This window comes from Lipophrys pholis, assembly GCF_963383615.2.
Source record: "Lipophrys pholis genome assembly, chromosome: 2".
In the NCBI taxonomy this organism is placed as follows: Eukaryota; Metazoa; Chordata; class Actinopteri; order Blenniiformes; family Blenniidae; genus Lipophrys; species Lipophrys pholis.
In genome coordinates, this window is record NC_137636.1 from 37,733,709 (window position 1) to 37,756,044 (window position 22,336).

At 49.0% G+C, this 22,336-nt stretch overlaps 1 protein-coding gene across 5 annotated transcripts in view; it reads right to left on the bottom strand.

Annotated features, from left to right (window-relative positions):
• Window positions 1–176: 176 nt before the first annotated feature.
• fhod1 (formin homology 2 domain containing 1) overlaps window positions 177–22,336 on the bottom strand; it is a 35,529-nt gene continuing 13,369 nt past the window's right edge. The window contains exons 4-27 of one of the 5 annotated variants that reach the window (XM_080492787.1): window positions 21,228–21,295; window positions 17,867–17,972; window positions 17,441–17,535; window positions 17,095–17,206; window positions 16,859–16,953; window positions 16,370–16,513; window positions 15,558–15,943; window positions 14,676–14,777; window positions 14,328–14,381; window positions 14,066–14,095; window positions 13,357–13,383; window positions 13,067–13,117; window positions 12,558–12,742; window positions 10,553–10,710; window positions 9,820–10,410; window positions 8,375–8,530; window positions 8,083–8,265; window positions 7,867–7,986; window positions 7,379–7,540; window positions 6,103–6,293; window positions 5,486–5,678; window positions 2,665–2,824; window positions 1,438–1,608; window positions 177–488 (exon numbers count right to left, since the gene is read on the bottom strand). In XM_080492787.1, the coding sequence (XP_080348913.1) occupies window positions 406–488; window positions 1,438–1,608; window positions 2,665–2,824; window positions 5,486–5,678; window positions 6,103–6,293; window positions 7,379–7,540; window positions 7,867–7,986; window positions 8,083–8,265; window positions 8,375–8,530; window positions 9,820–10,410; window positions 10,553–10,710; window positions 12,558–12,742; window positions 13,067–13,117; window positions 13,357–13,383; window positions 14,066–14,095; window positions 14,328–14,381; window positions 14,676–14,777; window positions 15,558–15,943; window positions 16,370–16,513; window positions 16,859–16,953; window positions 17,095–17,206; window positions 17,441–17,535; window positions 17,867–17,972; window positions 21,228–21,295 (3,623 nt within the window). In that variant the 3' untranslated portion in view covers window positions 177–405. Of the gene's footprint in view, window positions 489–1,437; window positions 1,609–2,664; window positions 2,825–5,485; window positions 5,679–6,102; window positions 6,294–7,378; window positions 7,541–7,866; window positions 8,266–8,374; window positions 8,531–9,819; window positions 10,411–10,552; window positions 10,711–12,557; window positions 12,743–13,066; window positions 13,118–13,356; window positions 13,384–14,065; window positions 14,096–14,327; window positions 14,382–14,675; window positions 14,778–15,557; window positions 15,944–16,369; window positions 16,514–16,858; window positions 16,954–17,094; window positions 17,207–17,440; window positions 17,536–17,866; window positions 17,973–21,227; window positions 21,296–22,336 lie in introns of all 5 variants that reach the window. The other 4 variants (XM_080492785.1, XM_080492788.1, XM_080492786.1 and 1 more) reach the window with 4 other exon arrangements.

A 22,336-nucleotide genomic window follows, 5' to 3' on the forward strand; every position in this document is an offset into this window, starting at 1 on the left:
TTATTTCATTGAAGTTATGAACATTTCTCTGAACGGTACTTTCAATCTTCTGGACCATTGGAGGAAGAACAGCCAGAGGAGGAGGAGGAGGAGGAGGAAGAGGAGGAGGAGACTTCCCCTCTGCTGAGGAATCAAACTCAAGTCCAGAGAAACCTTTATAATAAATGCTACAGAGGAAAGCTTGAAAATCTTTATTCATGAAGCAACAACAAACACACTGTCTGTCCCGAGGAGGTGCAGGAGGAGGAGCAGGAGGAGGTGCAGGAGGAGGAGCAGGAGGAGGTGCAGGAGGAGGTCCAGGAGGAGGTGCAGGAGGAGGTGCAGGAGGAGGTCCAGGAGGAGGTCCAGGAGGAGGTCCAGGAGGAGGTCCAGGAGGAGGTCCAGGAGGAGTAGGACTTCCTCCACTCAGACTTTGTCGTCCATTTGACTGTTGAGACCGAGAGCCTGAACCACATCCAGACTGAGACCACGTTTCAGAGTCCTCCTCACTGGAACACACACACACACACACACACACACACACACACACACACACACACACACACACACACACACACACACACACACACACACACACACACACACACACACACACACACACACACACACACACACACACACACACACACACACACACACACACACACACACACACACACACAGAGATTATAGAGCTTTCTCTTGAGTTATCTCAATTTGATCTTTGATCCAAATTCACTTCCAGGAGCTTCACTGCTGCGTAATCTGGTAATCTCATAGTAATCCAGTAGTAATCTGTTAATAATCTGTAATAATCCGTAAAAGTCTGTAATAAATGTCAATAATCTATAATAACCTGTAATAATCTCTGATAGTCCGTATTATCTGTAATAACCTTTAATAATCTGTAATAACCTTTAATAATCTGTAATGACCTGTAATTATCTTTAATGATCTGTATTAACCTTTAATAAAATATAATAACTTTTAACAATCTTCAATAATCTATAATAACCAGTAATAACCTAAAATAATCTGTATTAACCTGGAATTTACCTTTGTAATCTGTAATAACCTGTAATTATCTTTAGTAATCTGTAATAACCTTAAATAATCTGTAATAACCTTTAGAAATCTATAATAGCCTTTAATGATCTGTAATAACCTATAATTATCTGTAATAATCTATAATAACCTTTAATAATCTGTGATAACCTGTAATAACCTGTAATTATTTTTAGTAATCCATAATAACCTTTAATAATCGATAATAATCTTTAATAATTTTTGATAATCTGTAATAACCTTTAAAAATCTATAATAATCTTTAATCATTTTTGATAATCTGTAATAACCTTTAATAATATGTAATAATCTGTGAAGGTTGTTTTGGACTCATGTTGTATCTGGACACATGTTCTTCTCAGAGACGAGGTCCAGGTCCAGGTGTGTACTCACAGGACTTTCTGTTGACCCGGGAGCGCTTGCGACTCTTGGGGCCGGACTCTCGGTCGGACGGGTTCTGGGTTACGGACTTCACCAGCCGGTCCATGATCTGGTCTGTGGCATCGTCCTGAGGACTGGTTGCATCAGCTGCTCCCATCTGAGGTGGGTTCAGCCTGCTGGGACCTGGACCAGGACCACAATGTCAGCTGGACCTGGACCTGGACCTGGACTTGGACCAGGACCAGGATCAGGATCAGCACCAGGACCACAACATCAGCTGGACCTGGACCTGGACCAGAGCCAGGACCAGGTACAGGACCACTACAAGAGCCAGATCCAGGACCAGGACCAGGACTTGAGGACTCTCTGACCTCCGTCTGAACCAGATCAAGATGTTTGGAAACAAACGAGTCGAGAATCAAACACAAACAACTTTTATCTGATCAGGAGAGTTCACCTTCATGCTGCTGACGGAGGAGCTCTGCTCTACCGGGGGAGGTGGAGGAGCTCTACCCCACCTGTAGAGGGGGAGGGGCTCTGCTGCACCTACACAGGTGGAGGAGCTCCACCTTCACCTGGTCATGAATTCTTTATCACCTCCCCCCTCAACTGGTCATGACCTCTTCATCACCTCCACCCTCACCTGGTCATGAACTCTTCCTCACCTCCACCTGGTCAAGAACTCTTCATCACCTCCACCTTCACCTGGTCTTGAACTCCTTATCACCTCCACCCTCACCTGTTCATGAACTCTTCATCACCTCCACCCTCACCTGATCATGAAGAATTTCCCAAAGGCTAAATAAAGTGATCTGATTCTACCTCTGGGATCAGACCTGGAGGTGGAGCTGGAGGAGCAGGTGGAGGTGAAGGTGAAGCTGGAGGTTGAGCTGGAGGAGCTGAAGGTGAAGGTGGAATAGCAGGTGGAGGTGAAGCTGATGGTGAAGATGAAGTTAAAGCTGGAGGTGGAGTTGGAGGAGCAGGTAGAGGAACAGGTGGAGGAGCAGGTGGACGTGAAGATGGAGGAGCAGGAGGAGGTCAAGGAGCAGATAGAGGTGAAGAAGCAGGTGGAGGTGGAGGAGCAGGTGGAGTTGAAGATGGAGGAGCAGGTGGAGGTAAAGGAGCAGGTGGTGGAGGAGCAAGAGCAGGTGGAGGTGGAGAAGAAGGTGGAGAGAGACCTTTAGCCCCTGATGAAGAGCCCTGTCGCCGTGCTGCAGTGGTGCATGCTGGGATTCTTACTGCGGATGCCGCGGGAGCGTCTTGGCGCTCGCAGGTCGGCGCTGCTCAGCAGGTTCTTCATGTTCTCGTGCTCCGCCTCCTGACCCGACTCCACCTCCATCTCCATGGACGCCAGTGAGGGGCCGTCCTGAAGAGGCATCGCCCCCGAAAACTTCTCCGTCTGAAGGGAGGACAAGAAGTCAGCTCAGCCAATCACAACAGAGCACTGAAAGAGAGGGATGGACCAATCAGCTGCTGGCTCCGTTACCGTGGCGACTCCAGCAGAGATGAAACAAACTGCATCTTTCAAGCTCCGTTTCCACAAGTGTTTTCACTAGAATTCATCGTGTCAACGGATCGTCAGTCGTTAGTGTGTTTTATAAAGGTCACTAATCAGGTTGATCTGATCTAGTTTGATCACTAATCTAGTATTGATCACTAATCTAGTATTGATCACTAATCAGAGACAATGTCTGTAAACAGCCTCGTGGGGATTGGATCTGACAAACACGTTGGCTCCGATGAAGAACTCAGAGACTCTACAGCAGAGGTCTCAAACTCGCGGCCTTCAGGCCCATTGTGGCCCGCAGGACAAGATTCTGTGGCCCCCACCTTGACATGAAGATATAATATTAGTGCGGCCCGTGAGGGGAGTGGACCTCCGACGTTGGTGGTCGGAGCTAGGCTAAGCTACGCCACCCCGGTAAGGCGATCGCTGCTGGTTGCAGCAACGACGCTTAATGCACAGGAGGTCCCGTGCTTCTTTAGAGGAAACAGAATGAAACAAACGTACAACCGTTATAAATCTGTAGCGGGACATTTAGAAGACGAACTCAAGGGGTTGAGCTTGTCTTTTATACTAAATTAAACTAAACTAAACTAGATGAACTAACTATCTACATGAACTAACCAACAAAAACACAGCACAATCATTACAACACTACAAACCTAATATAACCCCCAATAATTATATCTAAAACACGACGAACAGCGATGCGCTCCCTGACGCTCCGTATTATTAAAACTGTGGATATAAGCAGGAGATCAGGGCTTTTAGAACCGTGAGTGTGAGTGGTGTGGCTCTCAATCTCATTTAGTTGTTGTGTGATTCACAATTATTTAGAGTTCAGAAAGTATTTGCCTCGGTGGCTGTGAGCATCAGCATGAAGCCTCGGTGGTGACGAGCAGCCCTCTCGTGCTGTTTCGGTCGTACACGCCGCTTTCCGCTGGTTATGTTGACTGGATTTATTAAAAAGTGGCGCCCCGCAGCTCCGCAGCCTCGCAGCCCCGCAGCTCTTCTGACGCAGCTGCAGTGAGCTGCGGCTGCAATTCTACGTTCTTCGCGCCTCTATTGTTGCGTAGTGACGTTACATCCCCGCGTCGTTCACAACCCCTCCCACATGTTACCGTACTCTCTGTAGTGGGACCACGCAACACAGTTGGTCTGGGTGGGCTTTGCCTTACCGGTACCGTACCGTCTGGCCCACCGCACTCAGGGATGTACTGCAGTGGGACCGAGGCTCAAGGAACTGCAGCAGAGGAACCAAAGAGCCGCGGGTTCCCGACCCCTGTTCTAGACATTCTGAGGGTCTCAACTGCTTCTTCTCTCAAGACAAATGTGGCTCAGATATGTGAGAAGAAGAGCTGCCAAGTCTCTGGCAGCAAGGAGGAGGCAAGAGAAACCATGTTCAGGAGAACCGTTCTCGATCTTCATTCAATGTTCCATTCATGTTCAGGACACTTCATGTTCAGAAGAAATTAAAACTCTTAAAAATGACTTTTGAGGATTTTTTGCACAACTTTTTTTGTGGGATCTCTGACGCGGCCCAGCCTCACCCAGACGGCCTCCAGCGGCCCCCGGGTACACTGAGTTTGAGACCCCTGCCCTACAGGATGGAGGCTGGAGAACTGGAATCAGGTTCTACTAAGAAACCTGAAGATGTTATTGATGGTCTGTGAAGCTGTGGACAGTGTGTCTGCAGTTTGAGCTCTAATAGTTCGAATTCATTGGTCCAAAGAAGTTTTCAGTCATTCCTGCTCAGATGTCTAAGAATATGAGGTTCCACAGAGTTGTGACTTTTTGTCAGCCTGGCTAAAGTGCTGAAGAGAAACCTTGGGTTGTTCTGTTTTTCTTCTTTTAACGATCAATAGCTGGAGGTTCTGTTAACGATCTCTCTCTCCATGCAGCATGAACACTTCTTATTGTGTTTGACTCCATTTCTTCTCCAGTTCTGTCCTGACTTCTTTAATGTTGGCAGTTGGTGGTTCTACCATGGAGCTAACCTCATCTGAGCTTTGATCTTCAGAGGATCAATTGAATCAATCAGCAGGGTAAGCTTAAGCACCAGCGTTAGCATTAGCAGTAAGGTTAGCATTAGCAGCAGGCATTGTTGGGAAAGTTCAGTTTCTACATGAACTAGTTCAAAGTTCATTTCACAAAAATAAAGCTTCCCACCCCGACACTTTAAGTACCGTGATTTCCGGACTATTGAATATAAGCCACACCCACCAAATTTACAAAAGAAAAAGAGATGTCAGTGTTACGTGATGCACCTGAACGCATCACTCGTATGAAGCTCGTTAACCTTTAAACAGCAGAGGGTTTACATCAAGAGCAGAGTTAGCGTCAGCAGCAGAGTTAGCGTCAGCAACAGAGTTAGCATTAGCAGCAGAGTTAGCATCAGCAGCAGGGTTAGCGTCAGCAGCAGAGTTAGCATTAGCAGCAGAGTTAGCGTCAGCAGCAGGGTTAACATCAACAGTTGAGTTAGCATCAACAGCAGGGTTAGCATTGGTAGCGGGGTTAGCGCCAGCAGCGTTGTGACCACTATTGGTGGACAGTTACCTCAGTGATCATCTTGCCGCGGGTCTTGGTCCGCTCTCGGTGAGCGGCTCGTTTCCGTTTGAGTGTCAGGACTCGCTCTCTGGTCGTACGATATTCCAACGCAAACTCGCTGATGATGCGACAGAAGTTTGTGACCTTGATGTCTCTGACGGAGGTCGAAGGTTGACCCAGGAACAGCAGGAAGGAGTGAAACCTGCAGGGGGGAGGGGCGGTGAAGGTGAAGGTGTCTGTGTGTCAGTGGCGGCTGGCCAATAGAGGGCGCTACGTTTAGATCTGTTCATATTTATTAATGACTGAAAATCTAACAGCTTAAAAGAATCCAGTTTATTTTTGAGGTACAATCCTAAACTCTTTGAAAGATGATTGATCTGCCCAAGAGAATCTACCTGAGGTTGAGTTAGTTTCTCTAAACTCAGACTAACTAACTGTCATTTCCAGTAACCAAACAAATTGGTTTTCTAAAAGGAACTAATGAAGCTTCTGATTGTGTTTGTTTACTAGTGTTAATAAAAGTGTCTTAATAAGTGCTCTCTACTCACCAGCTAGAAATGTGTCTCCCCGCGCGCGGGTGTGTGTGTGTGTGTGTGTGTGTGTGTGTGTGTGTGTGTGAGAGAGACCTGTTGATGACCCTGCGGTGGACCACCTTCAGGATCTGGATCTTCTGGGTACAGTCCTTCAGGAACTCGGTCAGCCGGTTCTTCAGAACCACTGTGGTTTCGTGCTTGGACACCACCTTCAGGTTCTCCCATGAAGCTTTGCAGCGGCGCTCCAGCTGCACCAGGTTCTCCGACAGCAGCTCGAAGTCCACCTGAAGAACCAAGGACATGATCAGCAGGAGCCTCTCCTGAAGCTCTCCGCCCTTGAACCATTCCTCTCCTGAAGATATCTTTTCCTAAAGCTCTCCTCCCCTGAAACTCTCCTCTTCTGAAACGCTCATCTCCTTAAACTCTCTTCTCCTGAAGCTCTCCTCTCCTGAAATTCTCTCCTCTTCTGAAACTCTCCTGAAGTTCTTTTCTTCTGAAACTCTCCTCTCCTGAAGCTCTCCTCTCCTGAAGCTCTCCTCTCCGTAAACTCTCCTCTCCTGAAACTCTCCTCTCATGAAGCTCTCTTCTGAAACTCTTCTGAAACTCTCCTCTTCTGAAATTCTCCTCTCGTGATGCTCTTCTGAAGCTCTACCCTTCTGAAACTCTCCTCTTCTAAAACTCTCCTCTCCTGAAACTCTCCTGTTCTGAAGCTCTCCTTTCCTTAAACCCAACTCTTCTGAAACTCTCCTCCCCTGAAGCTCTCCTCTTCTGAAGCTCTCCTTTCCTGAAGCTCTCCTGAAACTCTCCTCTCCTGAAGCTCTTCTCTTTTGAAACTCTTCTCTCTTGAAGCTCTCCTCTTCTGAAACTCTCCTCTCATGATGCTCTTCTGAAACGCTCCTCTTCTGAAACTCTCCTCTCATGATGCTCTTCTGAAACTCTCCTCTTCTGAAACTCTCCTCTCATGATGCTCTTCTGAAACTCTCCTCTTCTGAAACTCTCCTGTCCTGAAACTCTTCTCTCCTGAAACTCTCCTCTCTTGAAGCTCTCCTCTCCTGAAACTTTCCTCTCCTGAAGCTCTCCTCTCTTGAAGCTCTCCTCTCCTGAAGCTCTCCTCTCTTGAAGCTCTCCTCTCCTGAAACTCTCCTCTCCTGAAGCTCTCCTCTCCTGAAGCTCTCCTCTCTTGAAGCTCTCCTCTCCTGAAACTCTCCTCTCCTGAAGCTCTCCTCTCCTGAAACTCTCCTCTCTTGAAGCTCTCCTCTCTTGAAACTTTCCTCTCCTGAAGCTCTCCTCTTTTGAAGCTCTCCTCTCCTGAAGCTCTCCTCTCCTGATGCTCTCACTACCATCCGACTCGGTGAAGAGGACGACCTACTTTGGCTGAGCGGGTGATGGCGGGAATCTCAGAGTAGACATCCGAGGATTCTGGGTAATTTTCCAGTACTTGGCTGCAGGTGTGATGCAACAGAGACTGACGGTGGACAGTGTCCTTCACCTCCACCACCTTCTCCAGGTAGGTCAACTCAAAGCCTTTAGCCTGGACACACACACACACACACACACACACACACACACACACACACACACACACACACACACACACACACACACACACACACACACACACACACACACACACACACACACACACACACACACACACACACACACACACACACACACACACACACACACACACACACACACACACAGATTTGTATCTGAGATGTTTGTAGTAAAAACTTCCAGCTGTGAAGTTCATTTGTCCATCAGATAACCTTTCCAGGCACACACACGCAGCACATATCTTTGTGTGTGTGTGTGTGTGTGTGTGTGTGTGTGTGTGTGTGTGTGTGTCCTCACATTGGAGCTATTCAGGAAGTTTCCAATGGCAAGCAGCGTTGCCAGAATCCTCCTGAACGTCTGATTGGACGCCAGCTGCTCCATCCCCAACTTCAGGTCGAAGAGCGGCTCCGCAATCTCCTGCAGGGGGCGACACAGTACTGACAGTACAGACACAGAACACACAGTACAGACAGTACACACACAGTACAAACAGTATGGACAGTACAGACAGACCTTCTCCAGCCCCTCGTAGTTCAGCTTGAAGCTCCACAGCTGCAGTCGGGGGGTCAAGGCACTGATGGAGGACAGGCTGAAGAGGAACTGCTCAGCGGAGCCCAGAGGGAGTTCCGGGTTCGACCTCTGGGCCTCCTGGATCTTCTGCTTCTCCTCGTCTGTGGGCGTCATGGTCAGGATCTTCTACTCAGGGAGGAACCGGTTCTAAGGACTGCCAGGGAGCAGGACCCACATGAGACCCCCGCCCCCCCCCCCGAGACCCCCTCAGATCCCTCTTACCCCTCAGACCCACCTCAATCCCCTCCTTGCTGATGGCAAACTCATCCAGGTTCAAGATGGCCGTCTTGATGACGTGCAGCGCAGGAAGAACCGTCATCCCAATGTTGATGCTGTTGCTTCTTTTAGAGTCAAGAACCAGAAGCTCCGACTTCCTGCTGTCAGGGCCTTTCTGCAACAACAACAAATAACAACAACACGTCAACAACAACAAATAACAACAACAGCCTCAGGCCAGTACACCAACGCTGGATTTCCTCTTATCTAGTTGACTTCAGGATTAACTCTGGTTTCCTCTTATCGAGGTAACTTCAGGATTAACTCTGGTTTTCTCTTATCGAGGTAACTTCAGGATTAACTCTGGTTTTCTCTTATCGAAGTAACTTCAGGATTAACTCTGGTTTTCTCTTATCGAGGTAACTCAGGATTAACTCTGGTTTCCTCTTATCGAGGTAACTTCAGGATTAACTCTGGTTTTCTCTTATCCAGGTAACTCGGGATTAACTCTGGTTTTCTCTTATCTAGGTAATTTAGGATTAACTCTGGTTTCCTCTTATCCAGGCAATTTCAGGATTAACTGGTTTTCTTTTATCAAGGTAACTTCAGAATTTACTCTGGCTTTCCATACTACGACACTGGTTCACTTCTTCCCAGGATAAATCACCACGGTAACTAACTCTGAATGTCTAACCTGCTCCTGAGCAGGATATGTTCTGCTCACGCTGACAGAACTACACAAACAGGAATTAATGGAAGCAGAACTTCTCCCGTCGTCATGGTGATGAATTCATATTCCAACAGGAAACACACTCACACGGGGAAACTCCGCCTCAGAACAAGTGGATGTAAAATGTAAAGTAAAAGAAGAGCAGTGAGGAAGCTCTGCCTGGAACCTTTCTGCTGGAATAAAGTTAAAGTGACTCCGGTTCTATTGTCCCATGAATTAATCTGCTCTAATCTCACCAGGTCAGGATTAACAATCAGGAAGGTTCTGGCTTTGGCTGCAGCAGCAGTGTTGCTTTGAGCTGCTGGACGTGTTTGAATTCTTCATAATCTCAGAGATTAACTGCTCCTCTATGGTGAAGTCAGCTGCTCTGCAGGGTTCCGCCTCTTTCACGTGAACGCGCACATGTAGGTCTGGGTTGAACTAGTGAGTTGATCCAGAATGTCTGGATTAGTTAATCCAGGTAAGAGAGATATCCTGGATTAGTTAATCCAGGTAACAGAGAGATCCTGGTATGTTAATCCAGGTGGTAGTTCATGTCCCAGGCCTCGTAGTTTGGTCACTTCTTCCTGATCTTCTCATCAAAACAAAGGCAGGACGGTGTAAACGGCAGCTGGAGCTCATTGTAGTGTGAACGTATCACTGCTCCTCAACCTATGATTACACTCAGTGGGTGAACGTCACCCCCCCTCTGGCCCACCCACAAATAATTTACTAAATCCGCCCCTGGTGGTTACCTTGGCGACGGGCAGCTCCTTGGCCTTGGACTCGAACAGGTGTTCCAGACGGGCCGTGTCCACTGACACCCGGTCCAGAGTCGTCCACACGGTTCCCCGGCCGAAGCGGCAGCGGGCGGCGCCGTTGGCTTGCTTCAGCTCCTTCCAGAACAACTTCACCGTCTTCTTCTTTCTCAGGGAGGAAGAGTCCGAGGAGGGCGGGGGAGGGGGAGGAGGAGCACCCAGGGGAGGGGGAGGAGGAGGGGGGGGAGGAGGAGGAGGAGGAGGAGGAGCAGCCATGCCTGGACCAGGAGGAGGGGGAGGGGGAGGAGGAGGAGCCCCCAGGCTGGAGGAGGAGGAGGGCTGGAAGGAGTCCATGTCCAGGACGTCAATGTCCTCCTCGTCCATCAGGTCGGAGAAGTCCAGGTCTTTGATCCGCAGCATGGCTGCTCTCAGCTGCAGCCGGTCCCAGGCCTCGTCCCCGGGACCGACGGGCCCGCCCGGACCCCCCAAACCCCCCGGACCCTCCAGACCTCCCAGACACCCGGACGGCTCCAACCGGCAGGACGGGTTCTCCATATCCACACTGCTCTGCTGCCGGAGGAGGCGACTCTGAAGGGAGGAGGGCAGGGTAGTTAGACAAGAGCAGGAGCAACATGAGGAGCAGCAGCAGGAGGAGCAGCAGCATTAAAAAGAGGAGGAGTCATGTCTGAGCTGTGATGAAGACCGAGGAGCATCTCCACCACCCCCTCACCTGCTGCTCCACGGCCAGCCGGCTCAAGGCCGCCTGGGCGGAGCCTTCCAGTCCTTCTAGCTCCGCCTTCCGGGAAACGCTGTCCTCTGACGGGACGGAAGTGTCCACTGAGCGTGCGCGCAGGTCCGACAGGCGCTCCAGAACTCGACCCCGCCCACCTTGAGGAGGAGCAAAAAAGGAGGATCAAAGAGGAGGAGGGGCAAAGGGGAGGTGTGAATCACATAGAGCGGGGTCGACAACCTTCAACACTCAAAGAGCCATTTGGACTTGTTTCCCACTGAACAGAACCTCTGTGAAGGACCACTGTCTGTGGCAGTGAGGTGAAGGAGTGAAGGACCTTCAGCATGGTTCCTCCAGCCGTCTGCTGATTGGTCGGTGACAATCGTCACTCTGGACAAGCAGCAATATTTAAATATCTTCTCGCAGTATAAACCCTGTTGTTGTTCCCATCTGCCACTTTGTGCTCACTGGTAGTTTAGTGAACTGCTTTATTGAAATGTGGCGCACCACTGCCCCCTGGTGTTCAGACAAAGTGCAGATATTCCTCTCAGTAACAGGAGAGGAGGAGCTTCAGCAGGAGCTGGACGTTGCTGTTCACAAGGAGAAGGTTGAGTCACAGAGAACGAGGCTCACGGCAGCAGCTCCATAGATATAAAACCTACATGCCGCATGGCCTATTAGCGCCTGTTGACGCGACGTGCCTACAGCGCCGCCATCTTGGGGAGGTCTCCCGCTTGTGCTAAACATAAAGATCTCCGGCTCGAAAATCTACAAAAACATTCGTATCTCGTTGCTCGTCCACGTATCAAAATAAATAATACCTCATTTTAAAGCTGAGGAAAAGCTCTATCCCGTGGAAACCTCATGGAGGATTTATTGGGAGAGGGAAAATGTGACTAGCAAGCGAGCTACGAATGTCCATCCATCCATTTTCTCCCGCTTCTCCGTTTCCGGGTGGTGGGGGTGTCAGTCTGAGCACCGTCACCCAGATCACAATGCACCGATTAAGAACCTTCCTGCAGGTGGAGAGCCCACAGGAAGGTGGCGCCCGGCGTGGGACATGAACCCTCTACCTTGAGAGTGCGAGTCTCATGCTCTACCAACTGAGCTAGCAAGGGGCGCTACGAACGTTTTTGTGGATTTTCTAGCCGGGGATCTTTATGTTTAGCACAAGCGGGAGACCGCCCCAAGATGGCGGCGCTGTCGGCACGCCACAGGCGGTGCCGTGAGGCATCTAGTGTTTTATATTCATGAGCAGCTCCGCCTCCTGAGCTGCAGCTGCAACGTTGCGTACACATATCTGAGTCATTCACAGCCCCGCCTACATTTCAACCGTATGCTCTGTGGTGGGACTTGGTGCGCAACAGAGTTACCGTACCGCCCTGGCCTGCTCTGCCTTACCATACTGCCTCGCCCCGGCCCGCCTTAATGTACCATCCCACCCTACCCTACCATACCGTTCTGCCTTACCTTACCGCTCAGCCTTACCATACCGTTCTGCTTTAACATACTGTTCCGCCTTACCTTATCGCTCAGCCTTAACATACCGTTCTGCCTTACCATACCGTTCCGCCTTACCAAACCGTTCCGCCTTACCGTACCGTTCTGCCTTATCTTACCACTCTGCCTTACCATACCGTTCTGCCTTACCATACCGTTCCACCTTATCGTACAACCCTGCTTAGTGCTGCCTTACTCTATCGCCCCACCCTTCCTTATCATACCGTTCTGCCTTACCTTACCGCTCAGCCTTATCATACCATGCTGCCTTACCTTACCACCCCACCTTACCGTACTGCCCCACCCTGCCTTACCGTATCACCCCGGTCAACCTTACCATACCGCCCCGCCTTACCGTACCACCCCACTTCGGGCTGCCTTACTGTATGGCCCCATAGCCTTACCGCCCTACTCCGCCATGTACTGCAGTGGGGCGGAGGCTCAAGGAGCCGCGGGATGACGACCCCTGACATTGATACACACAGAGTCAGAGAGAGACACACACCTTCATGCTCCAGGGTTAGAGCGTGCTCCTCCTCCTGCTGATCCTCCTCCACCACCTCCTCCTGCTCCCCCTGCAGGTTGGGAGGGGACGGGTCTTCAGGGGAGGACAATCTGGGCTCAGAAAACTTTTTGCTCCTCCTCTTTTTGTCCCACTGAGTAGCTGCAAGGCTGCGAAGAAACGTGTCTCTGCAGGACAGACAAAGAAGATGACAAACATCGTGAAGACTAAAGCACAGACTGAATCACAGACTGAAGCACAGACTGAAAACAAAACCAACCAGAGCAAAGAACCAAAGAATCAGTCGCAACACTCAGGAGAAACACTGCAGCCATTAGAGGGAACCCGGGATCAAGCCAGTACCCTGCAACCAACCAACACCCACACCCACACCCACACACCCACACACACACCCACACCCACACACCCACACACCCACACACCAAGCCAAACCCCAGCTGCAGTTGGTTCCTGCAGCTCCCAGCATGCATTGCAGCTGCAACAGTACTCACTCAAACTTCCTGAGAACTGGCTTGTCGGGGTTTAAATTAACATCTTCTGAGCTGCAGAGACAAACACACACATACACACACACACACACACACACACACACACACACACACACACACACACACACACACACACACACACACACACACACACACACACACACACACACACACACACACACACACACACACACACACACACACACACACACACACACACCGAAGACGGTCACCTGAGAAGCTAAACACTAACACAACAATAGTTCGGGGGGGGTCGGAAGAGCAGAACTCACCAGAAGACCTGGTCATCATCCCAAGTTCTGAGAGAGGAAGAAGGAAGAAGAGGAGAGAGGAGATGAAGATTAGAGCAACGTGTTGTAATGGGGGTGGGGGGGTGGGGGTCCAGAAATCAGATTCTGAGAAATCCTCCTGATCTCAAATCAGCCCAATCTGATACCAAACAAATCATTGAGGAAGACAAGATCCAGAAACCCAGAGGAAGGAAAAGAGATCCCATGAAGCTCTGCTGAAGGTCCAGAGAGAGAAACGCTCCAGAAGGTTCTGCTGGGATCATCAGTGGACCACAAACTACCACATAATCCAGAACAGATTGAATCTGAAGGACATTAACAAACCAATCAACCAGAAGAGCTAAAACCAAGAACCAGATCATCAGCATTCACATTCTTCCACCAAGCAAGACAAATTACAGAATTCAAACCTCCCAGATCCTGATCCAGATTCATTCAGATCCAGATTCATTCAGATCCAGATCCATTCAGATCCAGATCCATTCAAATCCAGATTCATTCAGATCCAGATCCAGATCCAGATCTAGATCCAGATCCAGATCCAGATCCAGATCCAGATCCACATCAGATTCAGATTCAGATTCAGATTCAGATCGAGGAAAGGAACTATGAAAGAAATCCAGAAAAGATCTACAACAGCTCCAGAATTAATCCAGGACCTCCAGAGGGAAGGAAAAGAACAGAGTTTTACCGAGTAATTATTAAAACTGGAGATTCCGGCCTGAAACGACAACAAATACATGTGGAGGGAAAAAGGTCATCTACAAACGGTGCGAGGAATTCATGAGCCAGCAAAGTGGTTGTTGTTACCGTGGTTACTACGTGTCTTTCTACTGCAGATTGTTGTTACCACGGTTACCTCAACTGTTATACGTTAACAGATCATGGTTACCTCGGTTACCAGCAGTTAGGTAAACAGATCATGGTTACCACAGTTGCTGGACATTACTCACTTGAAACTGGATTTATTTTCGGCCCTGACGAGCTGGTTGGAGGTCGACGCACTGCTGCACACACACACACACACACACACACACACACACACACACACACACACACACACACACACACACACACACACACACACACACACACACACACACACACACACACACACACACACACACACACACACACACACACACACACACACACACACAAAACAAATGTCAGGTATGGCAATAAAAGACTGTTGCCCTCACAGTGACTGATTGTAGTGACTTCCTGCAGCCTGTAGGGGGAGGCCTGTCCCTCTCTATCTCTCTCTCTCTGTCTGTCTGTCTGTCTGTCTGTCTACAGACCTGCTGGGCGGCTCCTCATTGGTGGAGCTGGCTTTGGAGAAGAGGCGGGACTTCCTGCTTAGACCCAGAACTGACATCTGGTGGGTGAGGAAAGAGCGACCCCTGGTGGTCAGGAGAGAGAGAGCAAGAGAAGAGAAGAGAAGAGAAGAGAAGAGAAGAGAAGAGAAGAGAAGAGAAGAGAAGAGAAGAGAGGACAGTAAGAACCAGCACCAAACCATAAAAGACAACAGACCCAGAAGATGATCCCAGACAGAAGAATGAAGATGTTGCTCTGTTAGATTCTCCTCCATCTTTGTAGTCCTGTAGCTGCCTGCTCCCCCAGTGTTCCTAATGTCCCCAGTGTTCCTATTGTCCCCAGTGTTCCTAATGTCCCTAGTATCCCCAGTGTTCTACTGTCCCCAGTGTTCCTAATGTCCCCAGTGTTCCTATTGTCCCCAGTGTTCCTAATGTCCCTAGTATCCCCAGTGTTCCTATTGTCCCCAGTGTTCCTAATGTCCCTAGTATCCCCAGTGTTCCTATTGTCCCCAGTGTTCCTATTGTCCCAGTGTCCATAATGTCCCCAGTGTCCATAACATCCCAAGCGTCCATAATGTCCCCAGTGTAAAAAATGTCCCCAGTGCTCCTAATGTCTCCAGTGTTCCTAATGTCCCCGGGGCCCCTAATGTCCCCAGTGTTCCTAATGTTCCCAGTGTCTCCAGTGTTCTCAGTTGATGTAGAGGAAAGTTTTGGAGTTGTGTTGCTCGTATTACACTGAACACTTTAAACGGATCAAACTGAAGAGCTTTCAGACTGCTTCCATGGTCAGAGTCCAGGTCTGAGACCAGGTCAGAACAAGTTTGGGACCTCCATGTTGAGAACCAGGAGTTGTTTGGGGGTACTCACGGGCTAGGGGGGATCCTGGTCTCGGGCTCTGGGGTCCCGTTGGGCTCAGTGTGGGAGGGCTCCGGGGAACCGGACCGGCTGGAGGTGGAGCTCCCTGGGTCCGAGACCACCGGGGACGAAGACCTGTTGCTGAGTCGATCGGCGGAGGTGGGGAGGACGGTGGGGGAGGCGGGTGTGCTGGACGATGAGGGTGAGAAGAAGCTGGGAGGGACGGGGGAGGAAGAGGGGGAGGAGCCTGCGGAGGAGGCGAGGAGGTCTGGGAGGTTCTGACTGGAGGAGCGGCGGCTCTTCCTCACCTCCTGCTCGCTCGCTAACATCTTTCTCCGATCCTTACGGAGGTGATGAGACGAATCATCCACGTCTCCGTCCTCATACCTCAGCGCAGTCTGCACACACACACAGAGTGAGTGGGTGGGTGACGGAAACCTAATTTAAGATCAAGAGATTCTGCAAAACTGTAGCTTCATGTCGAAGCAGACTGCGAGTGCTGTGATTGGTCCGTTCTACTGAGAGTGCTGTGATTGGTCCTTTCTACTGCTAGTGCTGTGATTGGTCCGTTCTACTGCGAGTGCTGTGATTGGTCCGTTCTACTGAGAGTGCTGTGATTGGTCCGTTCGACTGCATCATTCCCAGTTTCTTCCGTACAGACAGGAAATTAATTTAGTTTGTTGATAACAAATCACATGTAAAATATACAAAGTGTTCAGCCACTGTCCGACACGCCACCTGGTACCGGGAACTGACCTTTACTCACAGTTATCAGGGTAGCGTTACTGTAGTACTGTAGGTGTTGTGGTGTTGCCCATGGTTACCTCGTACATGGTGAACTGAGCCCGCAGGTCCGGCTCCGTGGCTTTGTTGCTCAGATGTTTGTGGACGACAGATTCCATCCCGAGCTGCTCCAGACCGTCAGTCACATCGTAGAAGGAGTCCTGATCAGGGAGCGCCACCAGAGTCTGACACACACGCACGCACGCACGCACGCACGCACGCACGCACGCACGCACGCACGCACGCACGCACGCACGCACGCACGCACGCACGCACGCACGCACGCACGCACGCACACACACACACACACACACACACACACACACACACACACACACACACACACACACACACACACACACACACACACACACACACACACACACACACACACACACACACACACACAGTATATAGAGAGACGTATTTCACCTGCCCTGTGGTTCTCAGTAGAATATTTACATTCATGAACACACCCCTTATATACAAAATAACTCACTGTCACTGTTAACAACCTGATGACTGTTTACCTTGTTGATGAGCGTCATAGTGAAGATGAGCAGCTCAGTGTCTGAACCGTTTCTCTCCTCCAGAACCTCCATCACATAACTCCACGGCTTCTGACCTGCAACACACACACACACACAAGCAAAACTGTGTGTGTGTGTGTGTGTGTGTGTGTGTGTGTGTGTGTGTGTGTGTGTGTGTGTGTGTGTGTGTGTGTGTGTGTGTGTGTGTGTGTGTGTGTGTGTGTGTGTGTGTATACCTCTGTTTGAGTCCACTGTGTTGACAGCGTTGATCAGCAGAGGACTGTTTGACTCAGCATATTCAACAAAGACGATGAGCAGCTTCAGAGAGGTTTTCACCACCAGACGGGACTTCACACACACACACACACACACACACACACACACACACACACACACACACACACACACACACACACACACACACACACACACACACACACACACACACACACACACACACACACACACACACACACACACACACACACACACACACACACACACACACACACACACTTATATAGACACAAACTGACCCACAAACTGACCCACAGACTGTCAGGTCTTGCTGCTGAGACTCACCAGGCTGCCGGTCAGAGAGTAGAGCCACTGCACCGTGTGGTTGTGTTGAATCACTCCGTTCATCCCATCAACAAAGAGCATGATCTGACTGAGAGCTGAGGACACACACACGCGCACGCACACGCACACGCACACACACACACACATTTCCACAGTACCTTCCAGCAGCAGTCTATAATCTGACAGTTCTGTGGTTTAGCTGCATGTCGGAAAGACTTCCCATCATCTCATCACCCTGCACTCATCTTTCTCACTCTCTAAGGGTCCCGTCTCATTCTCAGAGGGATTTGATTTACCCTCAGAGGGACCCGTCTCACCCCCACGGGGACCCGTCTCACCCTCACAGGGATTTGTCTCACTCTCAGGGGGACCCGTCTCACCCTCAGAAGGACCCGTCTCACTCTCAGAGGTACCTGTCTCACTCACCTCTCAGGATGTAGTTCTGGTAGTTATGATCTGCTTCCGATCCAACTTTAATGAAACACGTCAAACCTTCAGACGCCACGAACTCTGGAACCAGGTCTTTATCATCCTGCGCAACATATGTACACACAAATACACAGCTGGAACAACACAACTACACAAATATGTAAATAGACTACTACCCATACAAACTACTGACAGAACGTTATTGACTGTTATTGAAGTTATTGTATTTTGGGTGGAATTAATATAAGAGTTCAAGAGTTGATGCTCAGTGATTTTATATGATGGAAGTTTCACGTGAAGCTTCAGTGGTGGTTTCTTCTTCAGTGGTGGTTCTTCTTCAGTGGTGGGTTCTTCTTCAGTGGTGGGTTCTTCTTTAGTTTTCAGTGGTAGTTTCTTCTTCAGTGGTGTTCCCCTTCAATGGTGGTTCTTCTTCAGTGGTGGTATCTTCTTCAGTGGTGATTCTTCTTCACTGGTGATTCTTCTTCAGTGGTGGTTCTTCTTCAGTGGTGGTTTCTTCTTCACTGGTGATTCTTCTTCACTGGTGATTCTTCTTCAGTGGTGGTTTCTTCTTCAGTGGTGGTTTCTTCTTCAGTGGTGGTTTCTTCTTCAGTGGTGGGTTCTTCTTTAGTGTTCAGTGGTAGTTTCTTCTTCAGTGGGGTTCTTCTTCAGTGGGGTTCCCCTTCAATGGTGGTTCTTCTTCACTGGTGATTCTTCTTCAGTGGTGATTCTTCTTCAGTGGTGGTTTCTTCTTCACTGGTGATTCTTCTTCACTGGTGATTCTTCTTCAGTGGTGGTTTCTTCTTCAGTGTTCAGTGGTGGTTCTTCTTCAGTGGTGATTCTTCTTCAGTGGGGGTTTCTTCTTCAGTGGTGGTTCTTCTTCAGTGGGGGTTTCTTCTTCAGTGGTGGTTCTTCTTCAGTGGTAGTTTCTTCTTCATTGGTGGTTTCTTCTTCAGTGTTTAGTGGTGGTTTCTTTTTCAGTGGGGGTTTCTTCTTCAGTGGTGGGTTCTTCTTTAGTGTTCAGTGGTAGTTTCTTCTTCAATGGGGTTCCCCTTCAATGGTGGTTCTCCTTCAGTGGTGGTATCTTCTTCACTGGTGATTCTTCTTCACTGGTGATTCTTCTTCACTGGTGATTCTTCTTCAGTGGTGGTATCTTCTTCACTGGTGATTCTTCTTCACTGGTGATTCTTCTTCACTGGTGATTCTTCTTCAGTGGTGGTTTCTTCTTCACTGGTGATTCTTCTTCACTGGTGATTCTTCTTCAGTGGTGGTTTCTTCTTCAGTGGTGGTTTCTTATTCAGTGGTGGTTCTTCTTCAGTGGTGGTTTCTTCTTCAGTGGTGGGTTCTTCTTCAGTGGTGGTTCTTCTTCAGTGGTGGTTCTTCAGTGGTGGTTTCTTCTTCAGTGGTGGTTCTTCTTCAGTGGTGGTTCTTCTTCAGTGGTGGGTTCTTCTTTAGTTTTCAGTGGTGGGTTCTTCTTCAGTGGGGTTCCCCTTCAATGGTGGTTCTTCTTTAGTGGTGGTATCTTCTTCAGTGGTGGTTTCTTCTTCACTGGTGATTCTTCTTCACTGGTGATTCTTCTTCAGTGGTGGTTTCTTCTTCAGTGGTGATTCTTCTTCAGTGGTGGTTTCTTCTTCAGTGTTCAGTGGTGGTTCTTCTTCAGTGGTGATTCTTCTTCAGTGGTGGTTTCTTCTTCACTGGTGATTCTTCTTCACTGGTGATTCTTCTTCAGTGGTGGTTTCTTCTTCAGTGTTCAGTGGTGATTCTTCTTCACTGGTGGTTCTTCTTCAGTGGGGGTTTCTTCTTCAGTGGTGGTTCTTCTTCAGTGGTGGTTTCTTCTTCAGTGTTCAGTGGTAGTTTCTTCTTCATTGGTGGTTTCTTCTTCAGTGTTCAGTGGTGGTTTCTTTTTCAGTGGGGGTTTCTTCTTCAGTGGTGGTTCTTCTTCAGTGGTGGGTTCTTCTTTAGTGTTCAGTGGTAGTTTCTTCTTCAGTGGGGTTCCCCTTCAATGGTGGTTCTTCTTCAGTGGTGGTATCTTCTTCAGTGGGGGTTTCTTCTTCAGTGGTGGTTCTTCTTCAGTGGTGGGTTCTTCTTTAGTGTTCAGTGGTAGTTTCTTCTTCAGTGGGGTTCCCCTTCAATGGTGGTTCTTCTTCAGTGGTGGTATCTTCTTCAGTGGGGGTTTCTTCTTCAGTGGTGGTTCTTCTTCAGTGGTGGGTTCTTCTTTAGTGTTCAGTGGTAGTTTCTTCTTCAGTGGGGTTCCCCTTCAATGGTGGTTCTTCTTCAGTGGTGGTATCTTCTTCAGTGGTGGTTCTTCTTCACTGGTGATTCTTCTTCAGTGGTGATTCTTCTTCACTGGTGATTCTTCTTCAGTGGTGGTTTCTTCTTCAGTGTTCAGTGGTGGTTCTTCTTCAGTGGTGGTTCTTCTTCAGTGGTGGTTCTTCTTCAGTGGTGGTTTCTTCTTCAGTGTTCAGTGGTAGTTTCTTCTTCATTGGTGGTTTCTTCTTCAGTGGTGATTCTTCTTCACTGGTGATTCTTCTTCAGTGGTGGTTTCTTCTTCAGTGTTCAGTGGTGGTTCTTCTTCAGTGGTGGTTCTTCTTCAGTGGTGATTCTTCTTCAGTGGTGGTTTCTTCTTCAGTGTTCAGTGGTAGTTTCTTCTTCATTGGTGGTTTCTTCTTCAGTGTTCAGTGGTGGTTTCTTTTTCAGTGGGGGTTTCTTCTTCAGTGGTGGTTCTTCTTCAGTGGTAGTTTCTTCTTCAGTGGTAGTTTCTTCTTCAGTCGTGGTTTCTTCTTCAGTCTTGGTTTCTTCTTCAGTGGTGGTTCTTCAGTGGTGGTTTCTTCTTCAGTGTTCAGTGGTGGTTCTTCTTCAGTGGTGGTTCTTCTTCAGTGGTGGTTCTTCAGTGGTGGTTCTTCTTCAGTGGTTTCTTCCCATCTCTGGAATAAATCTTGTGCCAGTAGGAAGTGAATCTGAATTCTTGTGATTTAGTTTGAATGTGTCACGATAGAATCAAGCCAAACTGCTCCAATGCTGATAGGAAGAAGTTCATTTTCTTTTCATGACGGCAACATGCTTTTCGTTCTCTACCGTCAAAACCTCCTTTTCACCCTCTGTCTCACCAGGACTTTAAATATTGTAATGATCAGGACATTTATTGATCCGTATAAGAACCAATCAACTGTTTGAAAGTTTCTGTTGAGCTTCTTGTTGGAGAGCAAGTCCTGAAATACACACACACACACACACACACACACACACACACACACACACACACACACACACACACACACACACACACACACACACACACACACACACACACACACACACACACACACACACACACACACACACACACACACACACACAGTACCTGGAAGAGCTGTTTGAGGGAGAAGAGGCAGCGTCGGAGCTCCGGACCGTGAGACGAGGAGAGTCTGTCTGGAAGACAAGAGAGAGAAAGACTGATAAGATTCCAGTCAACCAGCAGAGGGCGCCAGGAGGAAACTCTGCAAGCTGCTATTAGAGACACCAGTCCACCAGAGAGACAGAGTCCACCAGCTGTGAAAACGTCTGAGGAAACCAGTGTCAGAAACCTGATCCTCCATAAAATCTGCACAAAAAGGACAAAGACAAAGGCTGGACAGGAAGTGACACAGGAACAGGAAACAGGAAGCATGATCACTGAGAGGAGAGGAGATGAGGAGGATGAGAAAGAGAAAGAGAGGATAAGGAGAGGAGGAGAATGACAGGGGGAGGAAGGGGAGGAGGAGGAGCAGGAGGCGGGGCCTGCAGTTCCCAGTGAGCTAAACCTGGTTGGTGACTTCAGCCATAAAGACTCGTCTGATTCCTTCGTCGTGACGCTGCAGTTTTTTCTGAGCTGCTGAACTTTGAACGTTTCAGTGTCAAGTCTCTTCAGCTCAACAGTTCATTTCAGAAAACTTTCATGTTTCCACAATAACGTTCTGAAAACAATGTAGATTTCATCAGTGGTGTAGTATAGTTAATGTTAGTGGGTATACTGTGACCCCCCCCAGTCAAGTCCCCCCCCCCCCCCCCCGTCCTGGAACAGCAATTGCCCTGCAACAGCAGCTCCAAAACAACCCCACAAGATCCAGCATGTAAACACTGGGGCAAGATGAAACCCTCCTCCTGCACACATCTCTGTTCCTGCAGGTTCCTGACGTTAGTCCTCCGCCTTCCACTGGACTCTGACTCCACCCCCAGATACTCCAAACCTGCAGCCCTTAAAGAGCCAAACCTGTGGAGCCAAATGATCACTGACCCGGATCCAAACTTCCTGTGGTGGTGAACCAGTGAAGAGGTGGTGGTGAACCAGTGAAGAGGTGGTGGTGAACTAGTGAAGAGGTGGTGGTGAACTAGTGAAGTGGTTCTGAACCAGTGAAGAGGTTCTGAACCAGTGAAGACGTGGTGGTGAACTAGTGAAGTGGTTCTGAACCAGTGCAGAGGTGGTGGTGAACT